Here is a 24864-nt window from a genome sequence, read left to right as displayed (position 1 = left end):
CAAACACGATAAAGGATTGTAAGACATTTTCTTCAAATTGAAATTTAATTATTTTATCAGGATTAAATAAGTGGAAGTTGATCATTAATTTACAATTTAAGACATTTAAATTTTAAGTAGTAGTTGTATGCCGTATATTAACAAAGACCGACAAGGAAACGTATATATCTCTTTAGATGAGCATTCAGGTGACATCGATGGATGATAGAACAAAGAATTGAATTAATTGCATCAGGTATTTGGAGTCTGCAGCTTGAGACCTTGTAATTTACTTTACATTTTGAGCACATGATTCCTACTTTTCTCATCTAACATTTGATCCCTGATTTATACAGCATTTCAAACTCAAAGCAACATAAAATGAAGTATCTCTACGTTGAGCAGCACCTATTTTGTGTCTCGACCTTACTTGTCTCTGACACGACGATGGTGTTCCCCTCTTTGATGTTCTTGGAAGCTCCTGGATTCTGCTTGGGTTCTGTTGAAGAGATCAAAGACTTCTTGCACATGATCCGATATATCTCTGAAAGTATGATGTTAAATGCATTCTCCACATTCGTGGCCTCAAGGGCAGAGGTTTCTATGAACGAAAGGCCTTCCTTCTCCGCAAAGCTTTGCGCATCCTCCGAGGGAATGGCACGAAGGTGCTTGAGGTCGGTCTTGTTACCAATGAGCATGACTATGATGTTAGAGTCGGCATGATCACGGAGCTCCTTGAGCCACCGGCTTGCATTCTCGAAAGACTTGGGTTTGGTTACATCGTAGACGAGAAGTGCACCGAGGGCACCTCGGTAATAGGCACTAGTTATCGCACGGTATCGTTCTTGGCCTGCCGTGTCCCATATCTGTGCTTTTACTATCTTACCTTCAACCTGAGAAAGAAAAGGAATATACAGGACAAAGATGAGAGACAAACCGTAGAGATATGAACACAAAGGTGGCTCAAAAAACTGAACTATAGTTTTATCATAGCCTTCCTAACATATAGAAATTTTTGCCAAGATAGTCAGGATAGTTCTACAGAATAAACACAATACAATAGCACCAACAAAAATAAAAATTAAATGCTAACTCCTAAAACAGCCACAACTACATGTCCATTTTTCTAATGGATTCTCCTCATCAAACCATACAAGTCTGAACTATTTTGTATTGTTTATATGTATCTTATCCTTAACATTTATATCAGTTAAATTACCTTTTAGTATATTAACTTGAGTTATCAATGGTCACTCTATACTCTCTACGCCTTCGACTCTAGTTGATTCAACTTTGAAAATCTAGTACCAATAAGTCACCCTTAAATCTATCCATATCATGGATTTACTTAACATATTAGTGAAGAACTAGTGCACTACCAAGCTAACTGGGCTTGGTTCCCATTTATGGTACCTATCTAACTCGTCTTGATATCTCCAAAGATGCAACGGCATGAATATGTGAGAATATCTAAAGTAGGCAAAACTAAGAACTCAACCATTAACCAGGACTATTTTTTTTTTGTTGAACTCTGATAATTTATCAACCAAACATATTTATAGCATCTTAACTATTTTATCTTATCTAGTAAAGTCACATATTCATCTTGACATTCTTATCTTTGCTTAATTCCAGTGCTTCTACCTATAAAGTATGACAAGTTGTATCATAATCTTATTTACAAAAACAAAAATCCGAGCTCAAGGAACACATGACAATGAGTCTAAATGTTCCTCTTCTTTACAATGACACCCATTTTATAAACCAATGATATCTTTTATGGTTCAAGCACCATTTGTCGGCACACGAAGGATTACCAAGAAACCATCGGATGGTCCAAGGTAAAAAGAATCCTAGTATCCACTAGGAATTCCATCCTGTCGAGCCGTCCCAAGAAAAGGCTTCACCTAACCGATTGGATAGGTTGTTTGTGGCTTCTAGTTCCTAAAATTCATTCCATCCCTCGTCCGGTATGGAAGAAATTTTGGTGCACAGGCGTGAGGCATGGGCAGCTGCATCTCTTACCAAAATCATAATTGAGCACCAGCAATGGCAAAGGAATCAAGGCAAACATTTAAACCTTGAACTCGGATCTCTTTGTGCAGCAACTCGATAAATCAAACAAAAAAAAGGGTTTCTTTTGTGTATTCACTATTCAGTAAATCCTAGAAAAATGATAGCGCTTCATCAAAATCGGCATATTTGGCGAACCTGTTATACCTAACCTATTAGGATCTCGCGTAAGAAATCGGGAATGAAGCGAACCTGGAGGGTGCGGCTAGCGAATTCGACGCCGATGGTGGACTTGGAGTCGAGGGAGAAATGGTTGCGGACGAAACGAGAGAGAAGGTTGGATTTGCCGACGCCAGAGTCGCCTATCAAAACCATCTTGAACAAGTAATCGTACTCCTCCTGGAACCCCCCTCGCCTCGCCATCGCCATCCCTCCCCGTCGTCGACGCCGCCCTGAGACCGGTTCGCGTGGGAGTCGGGAGGTCTCCGATTCTCGGTTCTCCAAAACAATATGCCAACTGCTACCATGTTTTAATTAATATATCACTGTCGTCCACGATTAAGCATCACGTTACGCGGAATCAAACGGTCAATAACAACCACCACTCTTTCTCAAGCAACCCGCCAGTTAATTCCAAAGGGCTCACGAGAATCAAGCGTTGCTAACCAGTAAAATGTTTGGTATATTGAAGAATAGGTCAAAGTACATCCTACGAAGACACAACATCTGTGGCTGTCAATTTATATCTAATTAGAAACCGAACCGAACCGACAGGAACACTTCGATTCGGTTTGAAATGGTTCGTTAGTTTTAATGTATTATGTTCAGTTTCTTAAATACTTATATAGTGACTCCGTGGGTCATCCGAGACAGTATGGGATGGGAGTTATTACAATAAGGCCGTCGGGTCGAAACTTAGTGGCAGCGGGAAAATAAATCTCCTATCCCTGTATCCCACCCGGTCCGTCCCATGCTAGCTCAGGTGCTACGATTTACCTCTCTCACAATGGCCGTGGGTCCGGTCGGTGGGGGCCCGGGGGCGAGGGCTTCGCCTTTTTGCTGCAATTAAATACATATATAGCTCCTCCGCCAACGAAAGTTACTCCTGGCAACGAAGCTCCTCCACCAACGAAGCTATTCCGGGCAGTGAAACTCTTCCGCCAGTAAAGCTCCACCACCTAACATCTACCAGCGAAACTACTCTTGGCACTATCTTGTTCTTCCTCCTGTCCTTTCCATTCTGGTAATTCACTATATCTTCTCTTGTATTTTAATTAAATGTCATGGTGATGATTGACCAATTCATGAACTTTTTTTTGTCTATTTTTGATTAACCAACATAGATGGATAGACATAACAGAATCTATTAAGCACCTTTAAGATTTCTTCCTATACAAAGAGTTCCTAATTGATAGGAAGTGGATTCACTCACGGTATCTTCTCCTGTATTTTAGTTAAATTCCATGATTCATTATCCTGCTTAAAGGGGTACCTTGATGGATACTTTGTTGTTTCTTCACAATTATGGCATCAACAATGCGTGCTGTTTATTCCTTGCTATTTTGTAAGTTATGTGTATTCATAACAACAAAAGAAACATGTTGAATTATTTATTTATGTATGTAACTTGTTATATTCTCATTTCAATTTTTTCTCTAATGATGTTCTTAAATATTTCTGTGTGCTATTATTTATTTATGTTTGTCAATAACTTGTCATCTTTGTCAGAAACACTTTGTACCTTTTGAGATTATTAATCCAGTCTTGCTTGTTCTAGTTTTATATACTGGTGCTTTGTTCTACATAATTATATTATATATCAATGTGTTTGAAATTCAAAGCATGCTAGTCGATATTGTGAAGTTACTATTGCTTGAGCACTGTGTTGTTCGATCAAGATTAGTGGCATTATAATTTCAAGGAAAATATGAAGTTAATCATAAGCTCCAGTTTTTCTTGCAAAACTGCTAACTTTAAGTGTCCGCAACTCCTCCTTATGGCATATACTAAGAACTATTTTAAGATGCAAAGAAACGACATCATTATGAGAAGCAAGAAATCATCACTTTGGTTGCTGCATGAGAGGAAACAAATTAGAGAGAGGAGAATCCATCACTTTGGTTAGCCAATAATAAGTACACTTCTAAGCTTTAATGGAAATGACCTTAGAATGTACAGATCTTCCTTCTTATAAATCTCCATAACCATAAATGCATAGGAATAAATAATATCGAGAAACAAAGTGACAAATCGAGAAACAAAGTGACAAACATAAGAGTTGTCCTTGTTAACGGTACTCAAAGCGATTTTTATCATCTGATCACATTTAAATGAACTCAAGGCAACTTCTATCATCTGATCACAATTAAATGCACTCAAGGCAACTTCTATCATTTGATCACTAATGTAAATTAAATACACTCAATTCATATATCAAATGTAATTCATCACGAGAACTTTTCAAATTTAATTTCTCCATTACATTTTGAAAGCTGCTAGGAATAAATTCGTGGGACGTGAAAGGATATGTGAGTGAACAACCAAGAATAACTGAGAAGGCACATTAAACCATAAAACATTGATAAGGTACATTAAAACCCTAGAAACATCTTTCATTACATATAAAGTTATTTGCTTATAGTAAATTACATCAACCACCTCAAAATCATTACAATCCAAGTAAATACAACTATAATGATAACAACTCTAAACTTCCAATTCAGTGAACATATTTCATCACTAAATTTATAGTAACAGAGTTATTTACATCCTCCAGGAGATCATTGCAATCAATTGCACCCTCATAACTATTAGATTTCTTCAATTCACTAAACTCCGTCTGTAATTTTTTGTTATCCATCTTCAAATAATTAATAATTGTCTTAGTTCTCTTTGACAATTTTGGGTCATGTCATAAGAAGAAGTCACATCTCCTATCCTGAATATCTAATAAACTTAATGAAAATCAATAGTTAAACAACATATATGAGATCTCAACATATAAATAAATTTGATTTTGTAATAATTTTATATAAATAAAACTTACTCTAAATTTTCGACATGAAAAAATCACCTTCCTAGATTGGTTTCCTTCCATGATGTCTAGAGGGTAACTCTTAACCCACAATAACATAATATATTGGAAGTTTCACCTTGTTCATCATTCATGTATCTTTGAGTCAAAGATGTTGCTGATGAAGAGCTAGCTACCATGTATATTTGTTCCTTAGTCCTGCAATTTTTTTCATATCAATAGTTGTACTCAGTTAACTAGATACATACTCTAAGCATTTCTCACAAATAATTTACATCTCTAAATTTCTAAACCAGACTTCCAGTGTTGTGTTAACAATAACGGGTCTCAATTAAAATAGGTATTGGTTGGTTAATCTTTCCTACTTGTGCCTAGCATAAAAGAAATAGGAACATAGTTTCCTTTGATACAAGTGCCTAGCATAAAAGAAATAATCCTATAGAAGAACAACTCATTAATCATGACCAAAACATGTAATAGGAAAAAATACAACAATATAAGAAGAAATGTCAGCAACCGACAAAAAAGAAAAGAAGAGAAAACGAATACAAACTAGAAAGATCACCTAATTACCAAATTGTTTGCAGTTATATGATATACAACAATACTTCACCCATAACATCATATATGGCAAAAGGGATGCATATTTACTCACGCAACCAAAAATCATTCTAAAATTTGAAGTCAATCAATCAAACAAACAAAGAATCTCAAATTCCCCAAACGACTCCTAAATCCAGCAGAGACAGTAATATCGACGATCAAAGAGTAGCATTTCATGTCGAAATAAGCACTAGAAACATATTCCTCCAATTAATCAGCCAATAAAAATCCTCCAAAGGAACTACAAGGAAGAAAATAACCCTTACCTTCCCTCCGAACGAGATCCTCTCCACATTGACCAAGTTAGTTTGGTGTTTGGGCATGGAGGAGCTTCGATAGAATTACCGTGGAGGAGTTTTGCTGGTGGAGGAGTTTTAAGTCCAGGGGAAGTATGTCGTTAGGGCGTGGAGGAGCTTTAGGGCTTGCCATCACTTACGCTGGTGGAGGAGCTTCACTGGTGAAGGAGCTTCGTGGCGTGGAGGACCTTTAGGGCTTGGAGAAGCTTCGCTGGTGGAGGAGCTCCACTGGTGGAGGAGCTCCGCTGGTGGAGGAGAAGGAGAAGCCGCGGCCATGGGTGGAGGAGAAGGGAGAAGCCGAGCCGCGTCATGGATGTGGGTGGAGAAGGGAGATGTCGCATCGCTAGTGGAGAAGGAGAAGCCACGGGGATTTTAGGGCAAAAGTTTCGTGTTCATTTCATTTCTCTTTTTTTATTTTCATTTTTTTTCCATGTACGAAATGCTAAGTCATTCCTTCAGCATTTCGTGCTCCATATTCTTGTAGCATAGCATTTCTAGTCGAATCGATTTAGTTCTATATCGAAACATTAAATTTTTAATCAAATCAATCGAATGAGTTTTGAAATCATTTCAAATGATTTATTTTTTTTTATTTTTTAAAAATCAAAATCGATTTTACATTAAGTCAGTTGATAGACCAAACGACCTTTTATATGAAACTAATTTCTAAGTATTTGTCTCTGTTGATTATATCCAAACCTTAAATATCAATTATATGTTCGTCTACATTTTTGATTATTTCCATGCCTTCAAACTTCAATTTGATCCAATATATTGAGAACAATAATTTTTTGAAATAAAAAATATTTAAAAAGTTTAATTCATGTTTAAAATCAACTGATAGATCAAACAATCTCGGATTGACATGAAACTAGATCCTGTATATTCGGCTAGTTCTCCTGATTATATCCATGCCCTCAAATTTTAATTCGACCAAATATATTGAGAACAATAATTTTTTAAACATGAATTAAAATTTTCAAACATATTTATGTTCAACAAATTATTGCTCTCAATATATTGGGTCAAATTGAAGTATGAGGGCAAAACCGACTGATAGACCAAATGGTTTCGAATTTACATGAAGTAAGTTTTTATATATTCGTCTACCTCTCCTGATTATATTCATACTCTCAAACATCAATTTGACATAATATATTGAAAGCCATAATTTTTTTAACACGAATTAAATTTTTCAAACATATTCATGTTCAACAAATCATTACTCTCAATATATTGAGTTAAATTGACGTTTGAGAGCATGGATATAATCAGGAGAGGTAGAGGAACATATAGGAACTAGTTTCGTGTTAATATGAGATCATTTGGTATATCAGCCGGTTTTAAGCAAAATTAGCTGATGTACCAAATGTCAAATTAACATTTGAGAGCATAAATATAATCAAGAGAGATAGACGAACACATAGGAACTATTTTCACATCAATCCGAGGTTGTTTGATCTATCAACCGATTTAATCTACAATCGATTTTGATTTAAAAAATAAAAAAAATAAGTTCTACTTATTCCAAATTAAAAATTTGATGTTTCGATAAGAAATCAAATTAATCCGACTATTCCATAACATCAATCGATTGATAAGGGTAAAATTAAAAATAGGTATATGATTTAATCATTTTGAAACTTTCCTATATAAAATAAATATTTTATAAATTTATGTATGTGATTCACTAAAAAGTCGATTTATATATAACTAGAAACCGAACTGAACAGACAGGAAATTTTGGTTCGGTTTGAAATGGTTTGTTAGTTTTAATGTATTCTGTTCAGTTTTTTATATAGCTAAGTTTATTAGATACTTAAATCATGTAAATAACTTTTAAAATGATTAAATTATCCTTGATGCGACGATAAAGGGGGGGGGTCCGTCTGGTACGGGTCAACTACCGAAGTGGAGGTCAAAGTTAAGGTGGGCAACGCCGGGGTGTCAAAAGGTTCGTCTACGGTGCCCGAGCGGAGGATGACTACAATGGTTGGTCGGGGCAAACATTGTTCGATCGGCAAAGGACTTGTCTGAGCTGACCACCCATCTAGCTCGGGATAATACAGTAAGACGACCAAATGTAGGGGTGTAATCGAGCCGAGCCGAGCCAAACTCCTGGATGTTTGAGTTTGACTCGTTTATAATCGAGCCGAGCTCGAGCTTTATTTAACGAATATATTCATGGCTCACGGGCTTATTCGAGCTTTTATCGAGTCTAAATGAGCTTAATAAATATAAATTATAAATTTAAATATTTATTAAAAATTAAATTATATATTTTTAAAAAAATTACAATATTTTTGTTAAAATTTATAATTTTATTCTAATAAATAAATTTAATATATTTGTCTATGTTTTTCATAAGTAGAGTGCAAAATCTATAAATTCAATATCAAAACTATTATTTTTTTTATTTAAAAATTGATTCATGAGCTTAACGAACATGCTCACGAGCTAACGAGCCGAATATTGTGAAGCTTGAGCTTGGTTTGTTTATATTAACGAGCCTCATTAAACGAGCTCAAACGAACTTTTATCGAATCGAGCTTCGAATAGCTCACGAGCGGCTTGGCTCAGTTACACCCTTAACCAAATGTTCAGTGCGAAGCAGTGAGACGCTAAGGAGGCCGAAGAGCTTGTCCGATCAGGAGAAACAAGTTATTACACCTAGTCACCGCAAGGAAGAACAGCTGAGGTCGACAGAGCGGAGGAGTCCTGGCCGAGCAACTACCCCGCTCGGCCAAGCAGCGAGACCATTGTCATATCTCTCGATATCCTTTTGGGAGACAGTGCCGCTAACACGAAACATGGTCAACAGGCGGATCATACGGCGGAAGCATCTACTGTCTTGTTAGGGATATGCATGCCCTATTAAGGTATGGTGTCAGAGACACTTTCCTGACAGGTCCTTTCACATAACATATTGGAGAATGTGTCCATGCATCGAGGAATGTGCACGTCACCCACCAGGACTCTATATAAAGGGGGGGGGGTCCAAACATCGACAGAGGTACGCATTATTCACTGTTTGCGCTTGCGTTTCTATTGCTCCGGTTTCCTCTACAATTTTGATGACTGACTTGAGCGTCGGAGAGCCAACGCCAGAGACTCCTTCCCTGGCTTGGTACTGACGTTACTTATTTTACAGAACGGGATGCGGTCTACATCCAGTCAACGCAACAACCACATCCCCTACTTTCCACCTTCTTGTTTTCGAATAGGATCATTTTGGCGTCATCTGTGGAACGTAGCCTGGATCTGAAATGAGAAGATGGAGGACACTGGATGACTCAAGACAGTAACACTGACAAAGGTGGAGCTCGATATGCTTATACAAGCCTGAGCAGCAGGGATAGTGGAGCAACAACAACAACAACAAGCTATGCTAATATTTATGGTACTTACATGTTCATGGAACCAAGAAATAAAACTTCTGTGGTGTTTATCTTGTAACCACTTTGCACCTTTAATAGGAATTTTTTGCTTCAAGTGTGTCATATGTTCCCTAATCAAGAGATTTTGAAGAGATTAATCAGATATTTTTTTAAACAATTTCAGGAGATTATTACTGAATTAGAGGGCTTACACAATGTAAGGATCAACCTCAGCTTCATTTTCCAATACATACCGAGGTGCTTGTTCCCACTCATCGTGACAACAGAAGTGCACCTTGGCACCTGACAAGGACTTAGTGAGTATTGTTTCACGATGCTTTGATGGAATCCCTATCGTGTTCATATTAGATAGAAATTCTGAGCAAAACTCTACAGCTTCTTCAGCAATATAACATTCAGCCATGCATCCTTCTGGTCGATTTCTATTCCGCACATAACCTTTCAATGTTTTCATATATCTTTCAAATGGAAACATCCATCTATACCAAACTAGTCCACACAACTTGACCTCACGCACGAGATGAACTGTTAAGTGAACCATTATATCAAAAAATGAAGGTGGAAAATACTTTTCAAACAGACACAACGTTGTCACAATTTCTATTTGTACTTTATCCAACTTTGAGGCATCTATTACTTTGTTACATAACACATTGAATAAGAAACAAAACCTTGTGATAGCATTTCTGACATGCTTGGGTAGAACACCACGGATGACAATTGGAAGCAAATGTTGCATTAAGGTGTGACAGTCATGTGATTTAAGACCAATCAGTTTTAGGTCCTTCATTGAGACAAAGTTTTTGATGTTGGAGGAGTAACCCGTGGGAACCTTAATTCCGAACAATGAATTACAAAGTCTTCTTTTCTCATCCTTGCTTAATGTATAACATGCTGGGGGCAAAAATGTCCTTTTCTCCCCTTTTTGTGGTGCTAATTCTCCACTAATTTTCATATCCACTAGGTCGTTTCTTGCTGCAATTCCATCTTTTGTCTTTCCTGGCATATCAAGTAATGTACCAATCAAACTTTCGCAAACATTTTTCTCTATGTGCATCACATCAAGAACATGTCGAACATGCAGATCTTTCCAATACTCAAGTTCAAAGAATATCGATTTTTTTTTCCAGCAGGACTTACCATCATTTTCCTTTGATTGAAAATTTGCTCTAATTTTTCCCCATCGGCATGTAATTCCTTCTACTTTTTTTAAAACTTCATCACCGCTTAGTGGTTTTGGGGCCATAGTAAAGTCTTGTGTCCCATCAAATGCCTTCTTCTGCCTTCGATAAGGATGATCTCTACGAAGAAACCGTCTATGACCTGTAAATGACATTTTTTTACTATGCTTCAACCTTTTTGCACAAGTTTCCTCACCACAGATAGGGCATGCTTGATATCCTTTTACAGTGCATCCTGCCAGGTTTCCATATGCCGGAAAATCATTAATTGTCCACAATAGGACAGCTCTAAGCAAGAATCTTTCTTCTCGGTGTGCATCATATGCTTCAACACCAACTTCCCATAATTCTTTTAAATCGTCAATCAAAGGCGCCAAGTACACATCAATGTCATTTCCCGGCTGTTTAGGACCAGAAATCAACAACGTGAGCATCATATATTTTCTCTTCATACACAACCATGGAGGAAGGTTATAGGTGATCATTATAACTGGCCAACAACTATATGTATAACTCATCAAACTATGACGATTGATTCCATCAGCTGCTATGGCCAACCTTAGATTTCTTGTCTCAGAAGCAAAATTTGGCCAATTATGATCCACAAGTCTCCAACAAGGTGCATCAGCTGGATGTCGCATATAGGCATCACATACTCTTTTATTAGCATGCCAAATTAACTCCTTAGATATTTCCTTGCTCTGAAACTTTCTTTGAAATCTAGGAATAGGAGGAAAGTACCATAAAATTTTTGCAGGGACTCCTTCAATTATCCTAGAATTCTTGGCCAACTTCCACCTTGACAACCCACAAGTAGGACAATCGGTAAAATCCTCATACTCCTTCCAGTATAAGACACAATCATTAGGGCAAGCATGTATTTTCTTATAAGTCATCCCCATTGCACATAAGCTTTTCTTTGCATCATATAAAGATAAAGGCAATTCATTGTCAACGGGAAGCATTTCTCCAAACAAGACAAGTGGTTCAGTAAAACTATTATCACTCCAGTTGTATTTCGCTTTCAAGTTATATAATTGCACAATTGCAGATAACTTTGTAAATTTAGTACACCCAACATACAGGGGTTTCTCAGCATCCTCAAGTAATTTTATAAATTGATCTGGATTCTCTGAACTTTCATATGCAGCGTGTACCATATCTATAGGTTTATCAGCAAAATAGTTTTCACTTTCTCCAGCTGCATCATTCTCTTTCTTTAAATCTCCTAATACAGATTCTTCCCCATGTCATATCCATTTTTTGTATGTTAAGTTTGTACCATTACAGTACACATGTGCCCTTATGCTGTTAATATTAGTGTTCCATAGATTGCCACATTTCGTACAAGGACAAGGTATACTAGTAGGATTAGTAGCATGTTGCAGCGCAAATTGCAAGAAAGATTCTAGTCCAAGTTCAAACTCATGTGATAATCTATCCTTTGCCATCCATGCCTTATCCATTTTGTTGTACTAATGAATCTAAAATCAATCAAAAATATCAAGACAATTACAACAATGAGCCAAAATTCTTAATCCATCATTATACAAATAAATTAACTATGCGGGTCCTCCAAGAAACCAACTACGCTTACCAAGAAAAGGATACGAATAAATTTCATAAACCAGAAACCAACTACTTCATCATTATACCAATAAATTTTAAACCAGAAATCAACTACTTCATCATTATACCAATAAATTTCTAAACCAGAAACCATGACATTTCAATGAAAACAATTAGCCTAGACATAAAAGAAACTTGATAGTTCAAGGATTACATAAAACCAACTTAGCAACAGGAACTAACAACTCCTCAATCTATCAAACAAAAATGATAAAATCAACTCAAGGTAGTGTTTGAGGAAATTCATCAAACACATTGCATGCATCAATCAATTAATACTTGCAAACAAGAGATCAAGAAGATGCAACTGTCGAAGATGAGGAAGAAATTCAGTAGCGATGATGTGTAAAGGAAAAATTACCGGAATGTGAAGAAGGACTCGAGCGGTGGCAGTGAATGCTGGACCGGAGATGGATGAAGCAAAAACTACTGGAATGCGAAGAAGGCCTCCTCTTCTCAACCAAATGGAGGAGTTGGAGGAGATGCGGTGTGGTTGGACGGAGAAGCAAGTTCGTCGTGTCTTGATCCTGATCGGGAGAGGATCTAGGAAGGGGGAAGAGGGAGATAAGGTTGAGAGAGATGGTCGGAGGTTTAGGTTTAGGCTGAGAGAGATGGTCGGATGGTCGGAGGTTTAGGTTTAGGCTGAGAGAGATGTCTCAGTTTAGGTTTACGCGAGAGATGTCGCGCGGAGGAAGGGGCGGGATAAAGATTTAGGTTTGGAGGGAACTTCACAGTGTGCATATTTTGGCTTGTGGGGAAATTAAAATATTTTATTTTGGTTCATTAACATCGGATTTTAAAAACCGATGTTAAAATCGGTGTCTATTAACGAAAAAAAGGGCGCTCATAGACATCGCCTAAAAAACCGATGTCTATGAGCGAAAATCTGCGCTCATAGACACCGGTTTTTAGAAAAATCGGTGTAAAATACTCAAAGACATCGGTTTTAGCCTAAAACCGTTGTTGTTCCACTGATGTCTATGAGGGATTTTGTTGTAGTGAAGTGGTGGCCGAGTGCTAAGTGCATGAGCCTGCAGCATCAGCGCAAGGCATCAAGCAGGATATGAAGACTGAGCGGATCATTCATCCGTTCAGGGATAGAACAAGAAGCTGATCGGCACGTACGGGGAAGCACCCAATGCGTTGATTCCCTTTCACTGTGCTCTGTTCTGAACTCCATTAGAGGAACGGGGCTGAGCAGATAAGGACTGGGCTCATGCACCTGTTCGGGACGCACGAAAAAGGAAGGCACCAAGGAACGATAATTCTCCTGAGCGGATCAATCGATAATTCTCACAGGGGATCCTGAACGACCCTCTACCCAGGCACTACACCCCCTGGCGATCAGAGAATACAACAAAACCATTTATTCGAACGACTACTTGGCCAAGTTTGACAACATGACACATTTCATTAGTACACCGACGGGGTGAAATGTCAGGTCTATCTCACCACCCTCTCCAGATCGGCACAATGTTCATTCAAGAGATTGTCAAACGGATTCATTCACAGCTTCAAGAACTTCCGAGCGATATTTTTATACCACTTCGCCAGTAGTCGCCGCCACCATAAGACAAGCGTCAATCTGTTCTCCTTGAAATAAGGACCCAGGGAGACACTGAGGGCCTACATCCAGCACTTCAACCAAATGGCCATTGATATTCCCTCGATCTCTGCAGAAGTATTGGTGAACGCATTCGCCCAAGGTCTCACCGAAGGAGAGTTCTTTCGATCACTCAACCGGAAGCTGCCGAGGGACTTCGACCATCTGCTCAGGAAGGCCACGAAATACATCAAGGTTGAAGAAGCCCAGACAGCCAGAAGAAAAGAGGCACTTGCGAAGGCCATAGCAGTGCTCGAGCGGTGACCATCGAGTAGCCATCAACCCCCAAAGGGGCCTCGATCGGGAGGAGCACAACCACACCATGAACCCAGGACTCATGTCGTGCAGCATGTGGTAGCCGGTCACCCGAAATCTGTAAAAGGCAAGGAATGGACTCCACTATTCTGCTCCTTCTATCAGTCGGCTATGCACAACACACATGACTATTATGATCTGACTCCGATCGTAAACCGACCGGCTCCACGAGGATATCGTCTTCGGTCAGACATCATAGATGTCGGTTAACCAGCCGAAAGGAGGAAGAGAGGGGGGCATATGAGCAGCACCATCAATAGCACCAGAGAAGGAACAACTTGACTCCCGCCCGAGCTTCTGTTGAGCAGAATAGACCCTCGGCACGGAAGGAAGAAAATAGGAGCAATGTCGCTTAGGGAGAAATTGGAATAATTATCGGTGGGTCGACCGACGGTGATTCCAATCGAGCGAGGAAATCGCATGCTCGGCGACTGGAGATCCACGTTGTGGGGTGCAGTACGAAGAATTAAAGGACTTGAAATAAGTTTCGGCCCCCGAGACTTAGAGAGAGGGAAGATCCCTCACGACGACTCCTTGATCATCTGAGCGGTAATCGCTAATTATACTATTCACCAAACCTTTGTTGATACAAGAAGCTCGGTGAATATTATATTCAAGAAGGCATTCGATCAACTATAATTCGATCGGAGCAAGTTGCAGCCAATGATGACCCTGCTCTATGGATTTACAAACAACGAAGTGTTGTTGATCAACTAGGCACGACTAGCCATTTCGCTCAGAGAGGAACCACTGAAGAGGACGAGGACCACGAACTTCATTGTGGTGGGTGCGACATCCACCTACAACGTCATATTGGGCCGACCAGCCCTCAATGAGTTCCGAGCGATAGTGTCAACCTTCTGCCAGAAAATTAAGTTTCCGGTGGACAACTATGTAGGCGAAGTCAAAGGCGACCAGTTGGCCACTCAGCGATGCTACTTCGAGATGGTCAAGTTTGGAGCAAGGGTCGCTCGGAAGAACCCGTGCTTGAAGGTGAATGATATCAGGGAGGAACCTCCTTCGCTGGTCAATGAAGAAAAGGAGAAGGTCTAGATCCACCATAGTCGGTCAAAGGCAACTACGTTTATCGCTGCCGACCTGGAAAGTGAGAAGAAAAAGGCAGAGTTGGTTGTCTGCCTTAGGCGAAAGCATGATGTGTTTGCTTGGTCGATGCACAAGATCTCGGGCATCTCGCTGAGTGTAACTCAGCACGAGCTTCATGTCCGACCAAACTCTCGGTCTGTGAAGCAGAAGAAGAGGGACTTCATCGCAGAGTAAAATCAGATCATCCAGGCGGATATAGAAAAATTACTGGAGGTCGGTCACATCCGTAAAGTTCAATTCCTAAGCTGGCTCGCCAATGTCATGTTAGTCTCCAAGCCAAGCAATAAGTGGCGGGTCTGCATCGACTTCTGCAATCTTTCGCTATTCTTGCACCGCTGCTTAGCGGTTAGCATTCAGAGCTGCTTAGTGGTTAGCTGTTCTTGCACCGCTGCTTGTTCAGCCGATCGGCTCTCCCGCTCGGCATTCAGAGTTGCCTCCGCCTCCTTCAAGTTTTGAACCAAGATCCAAGCCTCCTTGTTCTTGATCTTTAGGTCCTTAATAGCTCGAAGCTTCCTGGTATTAGCCGAGTGGATCTTCGACTCGAAGGAGTTGACCTGCTTATTAAGCCTCGCTAGTTGCGAAGCTTGCTCGGTGTTATTGCCTCTCTCTGCCTCCAGCAGCTAGGAGCTCTTTTGCAGATCGACCCTTAGTTGGTCTGCCTTGACAATCAGTTGCTCCAAGCGCACCTCAAAAGCTGTTGATTGGCTGCTCAGAGCGCGTAACTGCTAGACTTCATGTTCCAAAAATCTAAGCCTCTAGCACATGGTCAAGTTCTCGACCTAGTATTACAACAACAAGGAAATTGTAAAAGCCGAGCGGATAAAAAGAAGTAAATACAAAGGCAACGTACATACCCCAGTGGGCATCTGGGTATGGTTGTTTGCAAACTCCTTTGGAGAAATGACCACAGCACAAGCCCGGGCATCAACCCATATTTGGCGAGCAGCCCTTGGATCCGTATCTGGTGCTCGGGGGTACAGGATGTAACATCATCCGAACTGCGCCACTTATCGGTTAGTAAATAGATAATTGTCGTTATTTGTCTGTGGTCACTCGGGCCAGAGGGTTCCAAGGTAGCTCTGCCTGAAGACTGGGTCATTGGGGTTGGTCAGATGTGGGACACTTGGGCCGTTAGCAAGGATTAAGGTAGCATGAAGGCGACCAGTGGTGCACAAATTGCCCCCAGCAGCTCAGACAACGATGGCATCCGGTCGGATGACATGGAGGTGTGGAGCATTGTTGCTCCTTGCTTAGGAAGAGCAGGCATGGATGTCTCACCCCGCTCGGAAGATGGTCATGAACCGACTTGGGTTGGAGTCTGCAGAGTAGAAGTGACAGAGCGGGAGGACACTTCCGCACGACGCCTCTTACGTCGTTACAGGGGTTCGTCAAAAGTAGCCGACTCAGAAGCCACTGCGATCAGCAGCATCAAGGGTCATTTGGGAGGAAGGTCTGCTATACCGGCCACTGCATCACTAGCCGCAGTCTGACTTCTTCCACCCTCGCTGGTCGGAGCTTACGTTCCTTCGGCATCATCCACCGGATCCTCGTGGGAGCCGACCGGTTGAAGGTCGCGACTCTCCAATTTAACCATTGCCGCAACATTGATTTTTACGTCCATGAGTTTGCTCTTGCCGGCCAGACACACCCTTAATATGATGTTAGCTGCAAAAAAGAAAGTAAAATCAGTTAGATTCAAAGATGAAGAGAAGAAAGAGCATACCTAGGCTAGACGGAAGCCGCGTGCAGATAGGACTGTAAACAAGCCGAGTCGAGTCGAGCTTTGGGGTGTTCAAGCTTGTTTGATAAGGTAACCAAGCCGAGCCAAGCCGAGCTTAAATTGAACCAAGATTTTGAAATGAGTGTCCAAGCTTGGCTTGGTTTATTTTTTATGATCTTACACTTGTTTGAAGCTTGGCTTGAGCTTGGTTCGTTTAGATGTTATCAAGCTCTTAATTCAAGCTTGGCTTGAGCTTGGTTCGAGCTTGGTTCATTTAGATATTATCAAGCTCTCAATTCAAGCTTATTTAATTGTTTGAAAGTTTTAGTTGTTTGATTGGATATTGAGCTTGATAATTTAAATTTATTTATTTTATTTTATTTTATTGTTTATTTAGCATATTAAAAAGAGCTTTATTAATGAATATGGTTCATGAACATTGTTCATGAACGTTGTTCACGAACATTGTTCACGAACGTTAACGAACTAAACATATATGTGTTCAAGCTTGTTTGTTTAGCTTAACGAGTTGTTCAAGCTTGTTTGTTTAATTAATCTTATGTATATTGAACGAACATAAATAAGCTCTTACCAAGACGAACACCAAGCTTGTTCACGAACGCTTAGTTCATTTACATCCCTACGTGCAGATCGGGCTCAGACTGAACACGTAAAGGACGCCCTCTAATAGCAACCGATGAATGTGGTATTTCTGACCGACCAAACTGAAAGCTGCCTGGAGGAAGTTTGATCGCCTTTTGTACTTCCCGAGCGATGGGGGATTCATCACTTCTATCTGCAGTCGATGGGAAAGTCTGGCCGCTCTGGAAAACGAAGAAAAAAGTAGTGGTCCCTCCAATACTTATTGGAGGACGATATTTTATCAAAAAAGACTAAGTCCACTCGGGCTTGGAACAAGAAGCTCCCCAGCTCAAATAATTTAGGGTAACAAAAATAATGAAAGAGCCAAAGTGCCAAGGAAATGTTGTGCAGGAGGAATAAAACTACGACCCAGCACAGCAGTCTAAGGAGTTTGGCACCAACTGATTAAGGGAAATATGGAAATATTTACAAACAGCGGAAAAGAAGAGATGAATGGGGAACTGAAGGCCGGCGGTGAACTAATCCTTAAAAAAACACAAAAACCCCTGTTGGTGGTTCGTGTGGTCGGTCGTGCGCAGATGGAATGACAACTTGGTAATCAGATGGGAAGTGATAGGTGAATTTCAGATTTTCAATGTCGTCCCCATCGAACCTGGAGTCGGTGGAAGTATACCAGAGCCCAGGGACAAGGACGGGGGTTGTGAAGAACTGACCATTGAAAATAAAAGATTCGAGAAGGAGCAACGAACGGATTCAGATAAGGAAAAAAGCGAAGAAGCTTACAAAAAATGATCGCCGGAGAAGAAGAAAAGATGAAGCATTGCAGAGAAGGCTCGAAGACGAAGGCATACGAAATGAAGACGGCGACAACGCGAAGTGGGGTTTATAACCCTCACGGTTGGTCACCCTGAGTCGTCCGATCCAGGATTCGAAAAACAAGAGAAGATTGGGCCGTAGAATTTGAAAAGACACATGTCACATCATCAGCGGATATCCGCCTGTCATGTCAAACGTGCGGCGGCAGAAAGTGGGACACGTGTCGTTCAATTATCGGAAGACATTAATGAGACTTAATTAAAAAGTATGACTGCGTGCAGTCATAATGATTAGAGATTTACACGGTCTTCAAGAAATTTAGATGACATCAACTACTATGAAAGGGTGCTCATCCGAGGAAGCGCAGGGAAAGGAGAAATTTCGCCAAGTGTTGTCGCCTATTGTCCTAATCGGCACAGAGAGTGGGTTATCACACTGCCGAGCGGTTGATACACCATCTGCCTTTAGCAATATGATCCGAGAGGCAGCTACAAACCCAGCTAGCGCAATGAAGACAACGACGTAGACATTTGTTCCGATCAGGAACTTGGGAGCGTATATGGTCCGATCAGACGTGGAAACCATCGAAGACTCTACTAGTCCAGTCAGTCGGACTTGCAATCTCCTTTGACTAGATTTGAGGAGGAGACTTGTGATGCGATTATAAAGGCGGGCCCGCTCGGCACGGGTCAACTACCGAGGTGGAGGTCAAAGTCAAGGTGGTCAACACTGGTATCAGAAGGCTCGCCTACGATAACCGAGCGAAGGATGACTACAATGGTCGGTCGGGGTAATCATTATTCGATCGGCAAGGGACTTGTCCGAGCTGACCACCCGTCCAGCTCGGGATAATACGGTAAGGCAGCCAGACGCTTAGTGTGAAGTAGCGAGACGCTAGGGAGACCGAAGAGCTTGTTCGATCGGGAGGGATAAGTTATTACACCCAGTCATCGCAAGGAAGAGCAACTGAGGCCGATAGAGCGGAGGAGACCCGACCGAGCGGCTACCCTGTTCGGCCAAGCAGTAGGGCCATTGTCATATCTCTCGATATCCTTTTGGGAGACAGTGCCGCTAACACGAGGCATAGTCAACAGGAAAATCATACGGCAGAAGCTTCTATCGTCTTGTTAGAGATATGCTTGTCTTGTTAAGGTATGGTGTTAGAGACACTTTCTTGATAGATCCTTTCATAGGATACATTAGAAAATGTGTCCATGCCTCGAGGAGCATGCATGTCATCCACCAGGACTCTATATAAAAGGAGTTCAAGCACTGGCGGAGATACACTTTATTTACTATTTGTGTTTCGGTAACTGGCTTGAGCGTCGGAAGGCCAACGTCAGGGACCCTTTCCCTGGTTCGGTACCGACGTTGCTTATTTTGTAGAACGGAACGTGGTCTACATTTAGTCAACGCAATAGCACATCCCCAGTTTTTCACCTTCCCATTTTCGGAAAGGATCAACCCTTATATCTATTTTACCTCTTTCGTTTATACTAGTCGATTGTAATAGTATAAATTTTTTTAAAGACTTATTCATATTTAAAACAACATTTCTCTTAAGATATATATGATGAATATAATTAGAAGAATTAGACGAACACGTAAGATCTAGTTTCATACAATTTCGATCTTTCTAGGTCTATCAACCGATTTCGATCGAAATCACTGCTTTGAATATATTATGTCAAATTAATATTTAAGGGCATAAATATAATCAAGAAAACTAGACGAACACATAGTACTTGGTTTCAGGGGAAGATTCAGCGGGAGAACGGCATCGGCGGTTGCCCCCCCCCCCCCCCCCCTCCTTGCTGGCAATGCAACTCGTAGTATTACGGGGTTTCACTGGTGGAGATGGAAGATATCGTCCCTTGTTCCGTGTAAAAATTGGTCACGCTCAACTCAGATCGTGATTGCCCCTCTATGCTTAAATTTCTGGATCCATGCGCCACTGCTTGGTTTCATGTACTGAGCTCTCTAAATCTATCAACTTATTTTGACAGAATTCTATATATTCATATAGTTTTCCTGATTATTTATTTATGTACTTCAATATCAATTTGACATAATATATCGAGAGATTTAATTTTTTAAATATGAATAAATTATTTTTTAAAAAATATTTATTTAAAAAAAATACATCAGCCGACTACTATAAGTATATAAGTATAGAGTATAGGATATTCATTTTAAAAATTAGGTATATATTTAAAATATTTAGAAAACTTAGCTACGTGTTTCAATAAAAAGTTTATCTGTTATCTTTGTGATTTGGAGAGTTTTCAGAGATCTTGCGCCTCCGTCCATATCGTCGCCCATATTCTGAACGTAAAACTGTTTGATCAAGCACAACTACTGCCTGCCTGATGATGCATCAAGTCTTGTTGTTCGTAATTCTGTGGGCACATCCAAGAGCGCATGTCAGCTTGAGATTTTGCAGCCGATGAGAGATGAGATCACAAACATCATTCTTTGGGGGGTCAGTGACTCATGAGATTTTCCAGACTCGATAGTTATCTGCTGACAATGGCCGAGGATTGGCCCCCAAAACTTGAAAGGTGCTGCATCTGCCATATCTAAACATGTACCTGCCATCCCTTCCATGAATGCACAGCAAATTACTGCAGTTGCAGCTGAATCTGAAACACTCTTTCCTTTCCCAGCTTTAAAGCCATTTGCCCATATGCTTTGCACCATGTGTCACCATCCATCCTCCTTATCAACAAAATATGTTAATTCAAGTCCTTTTCTTCACTTCCATTCTTGAACTGTGACAGTCCTTGGCTCAGAGAGTGATGCAGATGTTGCTTAAGAAGAACTGGAAGCTCTGAGTTGGACTTGCAGTATCAAGCTTTTTCAATTAATTACTTACTACCTGTACTTTATAGATGGAAGCTGTTAACTTTCAACAGCATTTATGTACATCTATTTGCATTGATTATATTGCAGCATCTTCTCAATATATTAATTTTTTAATAAAGGATTAATTTAGAGAATGTAATTGCGTGCTGGGAAAAATTCCAAGCAACAATATCTCTAAACAATTGAAGTAATTAATTTTGCATAAAATTAAGATTTGATTCTCAATAGGAAATGCTTTGTGTGGGTGTATGAACCTCATGCCAATAAAAAATGAGATTAGTTAATTAATTAATTAAGTTGCTTGACGTGGAAGTTCAAAGCATTGTATTACACGATTTTATTACAAATATATATGATTCTAAAATATAAGTTTAGTATTAAGAATTTTACGATAATTTAAATATTTACCGATCTAAAAAGGCTATATTTAATTTTCTCAGAATCTACGCTTAGATTTGCTACCACACGGTCGGAGCAGATGTCTCACAAGGACAGGCGGGAACAGGAAGGACCCTGTTTCCTTAAGAGGAAAGACACTCGATCCGATGCTCAATCCATGCAGTGCCCATTTCCTTCTCTTTTTCCTTCCCCTCGTTCTCCTGCTCGCAATTTAATTCTCCTCCTCATCCATCTTTCGCAACATCTTCTTTGCCTCTGGTAATGCATGCTACCATCAGTTTTCTTTTTTCTTTTTTCTTTTCTTCTTCTTTTTCCATTTCTAACTTTCTCTGTAGTTCTTCTCTCTCTCTGATATAGAAAAGGTAGCTCGGCCAATATACTTCTTGTTAAGTGAATAGCTAGATCTTGAGTCACCTCTATGTTCTAGAATTAGATTTTCCTTGAATTTTTGGTTCTTATAATTAGTTCGATTTAATTCTTCTTCTCTATATATTTTTTAAGGGGGGGAACAGGCATCTTTCATGGTTTCTTATGAAGTCTTCAATTTGTCTGTTAGTTCTTTATCAAGTTTTCTTGAAATATTGTGCTGAAAATAATAATAATAATAATAATAACTTGATTTTTCTGTCCATCATGAAGCTATGATCTCAATATGCAGCTTAATTAAGCCTAAAAAGCTACAATATAATTTGATCATGTTCTATCAGAAACCCTAATTATTTGGTGAATTGAAGGGAATCGAGCATGGGGAGAGGAAAGATAGAGATCAAGCGAATCGAGAACAGCACGAGCCGTCAAGTCACCTTCTGCAAGCGACGAAATGGGTTGCTCAAGAAAGCATATGAATTGTCTGTGCTGTGTGACGCTGAGGTCTCGCTCATTGTTTTCTCTAGCCGTGGCCGACTCTATGAATACTCCAATAACAGGTTCTTCATTCAGTTTTCTAATTCAAGAAGATCAATCACTTTTGCTTGATGGATATACCACCAAAATTGCTTCGATATAATGATTTAATGGATTCGTTCATTGAATATTTGTCATAGTTTGACGTTGGCTGGCAACCTAACGCAACCCTCCTCTTTTATCCGGGCTTGGGACCGGCCATGACCGGTTATCATGGGCGGAGTTATTTGCTTCGATATAAAAGAATACTAAAATCATGAAAAGATTAATTCATTTAGTAGCTAGCTTGCAGTTTAATTTTAATTAGGGTTTCTTTCTCTCCTTCCTCTTTGCCTTTTGCACATTATTGTTTTACTAGCTTGCCGCAGTAATTAGATTGTAATTCTCTAATCCTACTTTTGAACTCCTGATACTTAGCATCAGATCAACAATAGACAAGTACAAGAAGGCATGTGCCAACACTTCAAACTCAAGCTGCACCATTGACACTAACTCACAGGCAAGTAACTATATATCATTCTCGATCGCCTTTTTCTTACGAAACTAAGGACTAAACTGAAGATCTCATGTGCAATTTTATGTTGCAGCAATACTTTCAGCAAGAATCTGCAAAGTTACGCCATCAGATACAGATGTTGCAAATTGCCAACAAGTACTGAATTCTCCAACTTTGTTATGTGTTTTCCTCCTAATCACTAGGTCATTAACTTGTAAATTAAAAGAAAAAAACATAAGGCCCTACGTTGCTTGCAGGCACTTGATGGGTGAATCCTTGAGCTCACTCAGTGCAAAAGAGCTCAAACAACTGGAGAACAGACTTGAGAGAGGCATCACAAGGATCAGATCAAAGAAGGTACACTTACACTTCAGATCTTTGACGACATTTTTGATCGATCCTATTGTTTGGGAGGAAGATTTAACAAATGTATAATAGATATCCTAATTCACTATTAAAATTCAAAATTCATTCACTAGTACCTCATGATGTTACTTAACAGTTTCAATTATCCTTCTCAGCATGAGCTGTTGTTTGCAGAGATAGAGCACATGCAGAAAAGGGTAAATTTCTCAAACATATTCAATCTTCCAAGAGTTGAATGTTAATCATACTTTATTGTTAATTTTCCTTCTTTAATTTACTTGAGTATACATATGCAGGAAGTAGAGCTTCAAAATCACAATGTCTACTTAAGAACAAAGGTAAACATCAAACAATTGCATATAATATTCTAACTCTGAAAAGCTAAGCACTAGTGTGCCACTCTCTCTTGCCACCATTGATGATCCCCTTTGGAGTTCTCAGGTAGCAGACACAGAGAGAGCACAAGAAGTTATCGCATCGACCGGGCCTGAATTCGCCACTCTTGTGACGGCTTATGACTCGAGGAACTACTACCATGTCAGCATGATGGAGGGAGCCCCTCACTGCTCTGGTCATCAAGATCAAACTGCCCTCCAACTTGGTTATGTGATGAAGGATACTTCTGCTGCTGCAAAGGAGTTGATGTAGTTAAGCATGTCTGGTTTCTGAAAAACTATTGCTATATATAACTGAGCACTGTGTGATTCTTCAAGGCTATATTTGTGAAACTGAAGCCCTATATTTCAAGTATTTAAAGTAAATAGGTGGTTTCTGCACTTATTTACATATCTAAGATTTACTATACTGTGTTTAGAATTGAGTGGAGTTGTCCTCACGGATGTAGCCGAGTTAGTACTCGGGTAAGACTTGCCAACAGAGAGGCATGATTCGATTCTCGGCATATATAAATATTATTGATACAGTGCATGATGGTAGGATCAGGTCAGCAGAAGTCAAGGGGCCGTTGCAGTTAGAAGTCAAGAGGTTGTGACAGTCAAAAGTTAAGGGGGTGTGACAATCAAAAGTCAAGGGGACGTGACAATAAAAAGTCAAGGAGATGTGACAGTCAGAAGTCAGGGGGACGTGACAGTTAATATACGGGGAAGGATCACTGGGCCATCCGACATATAAAACCAAGGCGAGGTCTAACGGTCAGGAGTCAAGGGGACGTGACCTGACTTTACTGGTCGAGTTTTCTCAAGTTAACTCGCGTTAATAGACTTGTCACTCTCGGTCGGACCCAAATCACAAAAGTTGGCAGAGAGAGACTCCAATCGCACCCCAATCCATCCAGCTTGTTCATCAACACGTAGCGGACCAGCCAGAGTGGCCTCGACCACACTCGAACAGGATAGTAAGCACTACACGACAACAAGTCAAGGAATCGTAACCGCCACCTGTCAGAGAATACCTGTTGCATGTCAGGGAATATTCCAGCGGTTGGAGTCACCTATAAGCAGAACCTTCCTCCGGTCTATAAGAGAAGGTCACGTGTCCTCCACCACCCGACAAGTCCTGACACCCAATACCCTCTGACAGAG

The 24864-nt window shown here is 40.1% G+C and overlaps 2 protein-coding genes across 2 annotated transcripts; one reads left to right on the top strand and one right to left on the bottom strand.

The window, feature by feature from the left end:
- Positions 1 to 202: 202 nt before the first annotated feature.
- LOC122038958 (ras-related protein RABA2a-like) lies at positions 203 to 2509 on the bottom strand. The gene is made up of 2 exons (XM_042598940.1): positions 2245 to 2509; positions 203 to 872 (listed from the first exon to the last, which is right to left on the bottom strand). The coding sequence occupies exons 1-2, from the start codon at positions 2419 to 2421 to the stop codon at positions 372 to 374; spliced, it is 678 nt and encodes a 225-aa protein (XP_042454874.1). The 5' UTR covers positions 2422 to 2509; the 3' UTR covers positions 203 to 371.
- A 19790-nt stretch (positions 2510 to 22299) lies between these two features.
- On the top strand, positions 22300 to 23971 carry LOC122013927 (agamous-like MADS-box protein AGL11). Its single transcript, XM_042570141.1, has 7 exons — positions 22300 to 22484; positions 22879 to 22960; positions 23049 to 23113; positions 23215 to 23314; positions 23479 to 23520; positions 23620 to 23661; positions 23765 to 23971. Exons 1-7 carry the CDS (start codon positions 22303 to 22305, stop codon positions 23969 to 23971), a joined length of 720 nt encoding a protein of 239 aa, XP_042426075.1. The 5' UTR covers positions 22300 to 22302.
- Positions 23972 to 24864: the final 893 nt, after the last annotated feature.

This window comes from Zingiber officinale, chromosome 1A (genome assembly GCF_018446385.1).
Source record: "Zingiber officinale cultivar Zhangliang chromosome 1A, Zo_v1.1, whole genome shotgun sequence".
Classification (NCBI taxonomy): Eukaryota; Viridiplantae; Streptophyta; class Magnoliopsida; order Zingiberales; family Zingiberaceae; genus Zingiber; species Zingiber officinale.
Note: the sequence above shows the minus strand (reverse complement) of the source record. Positions and strands in the feature narration are given on the sequence as shown.

Coding starts and splice junctions, on each gene's coding strand:
- LOC122038958 (XM_042598940.1), bottom strand. CDS start 2,421: ATGGCGATGGCGAGGCGAGGGGGGTTCCAGGAGGAGTACGATTACTTG. Junction 873..2,244: donor TCGCTAGCCGCACCCTCCAG/GTTCGCTTCATT, acceptor TTTCTTTCTCAG/GTTGAAGGTAAGATAGTAAA.
- LOC122013927 (XM_042570141.1), top strand. CDS start 22,303: ATGGGGAGAGGAAAGATAGAGATCAAGCGAATCGAGAACAGCACGAGC. Junction 23,114..23,214: donor ATGTTGCAAATTGCCAACAA/GTACTGAATTCT, acceptor CGTTGCTTGCAG/GCACTTGATGGGTGAATCCT. Junction 23,315..23,478: donor CAAGGATCAGATCAAAGAAG/GTACACTTACAC, acceptor TATCCTTCTCAG/CATGAGCTGTTGTTTGCAGA.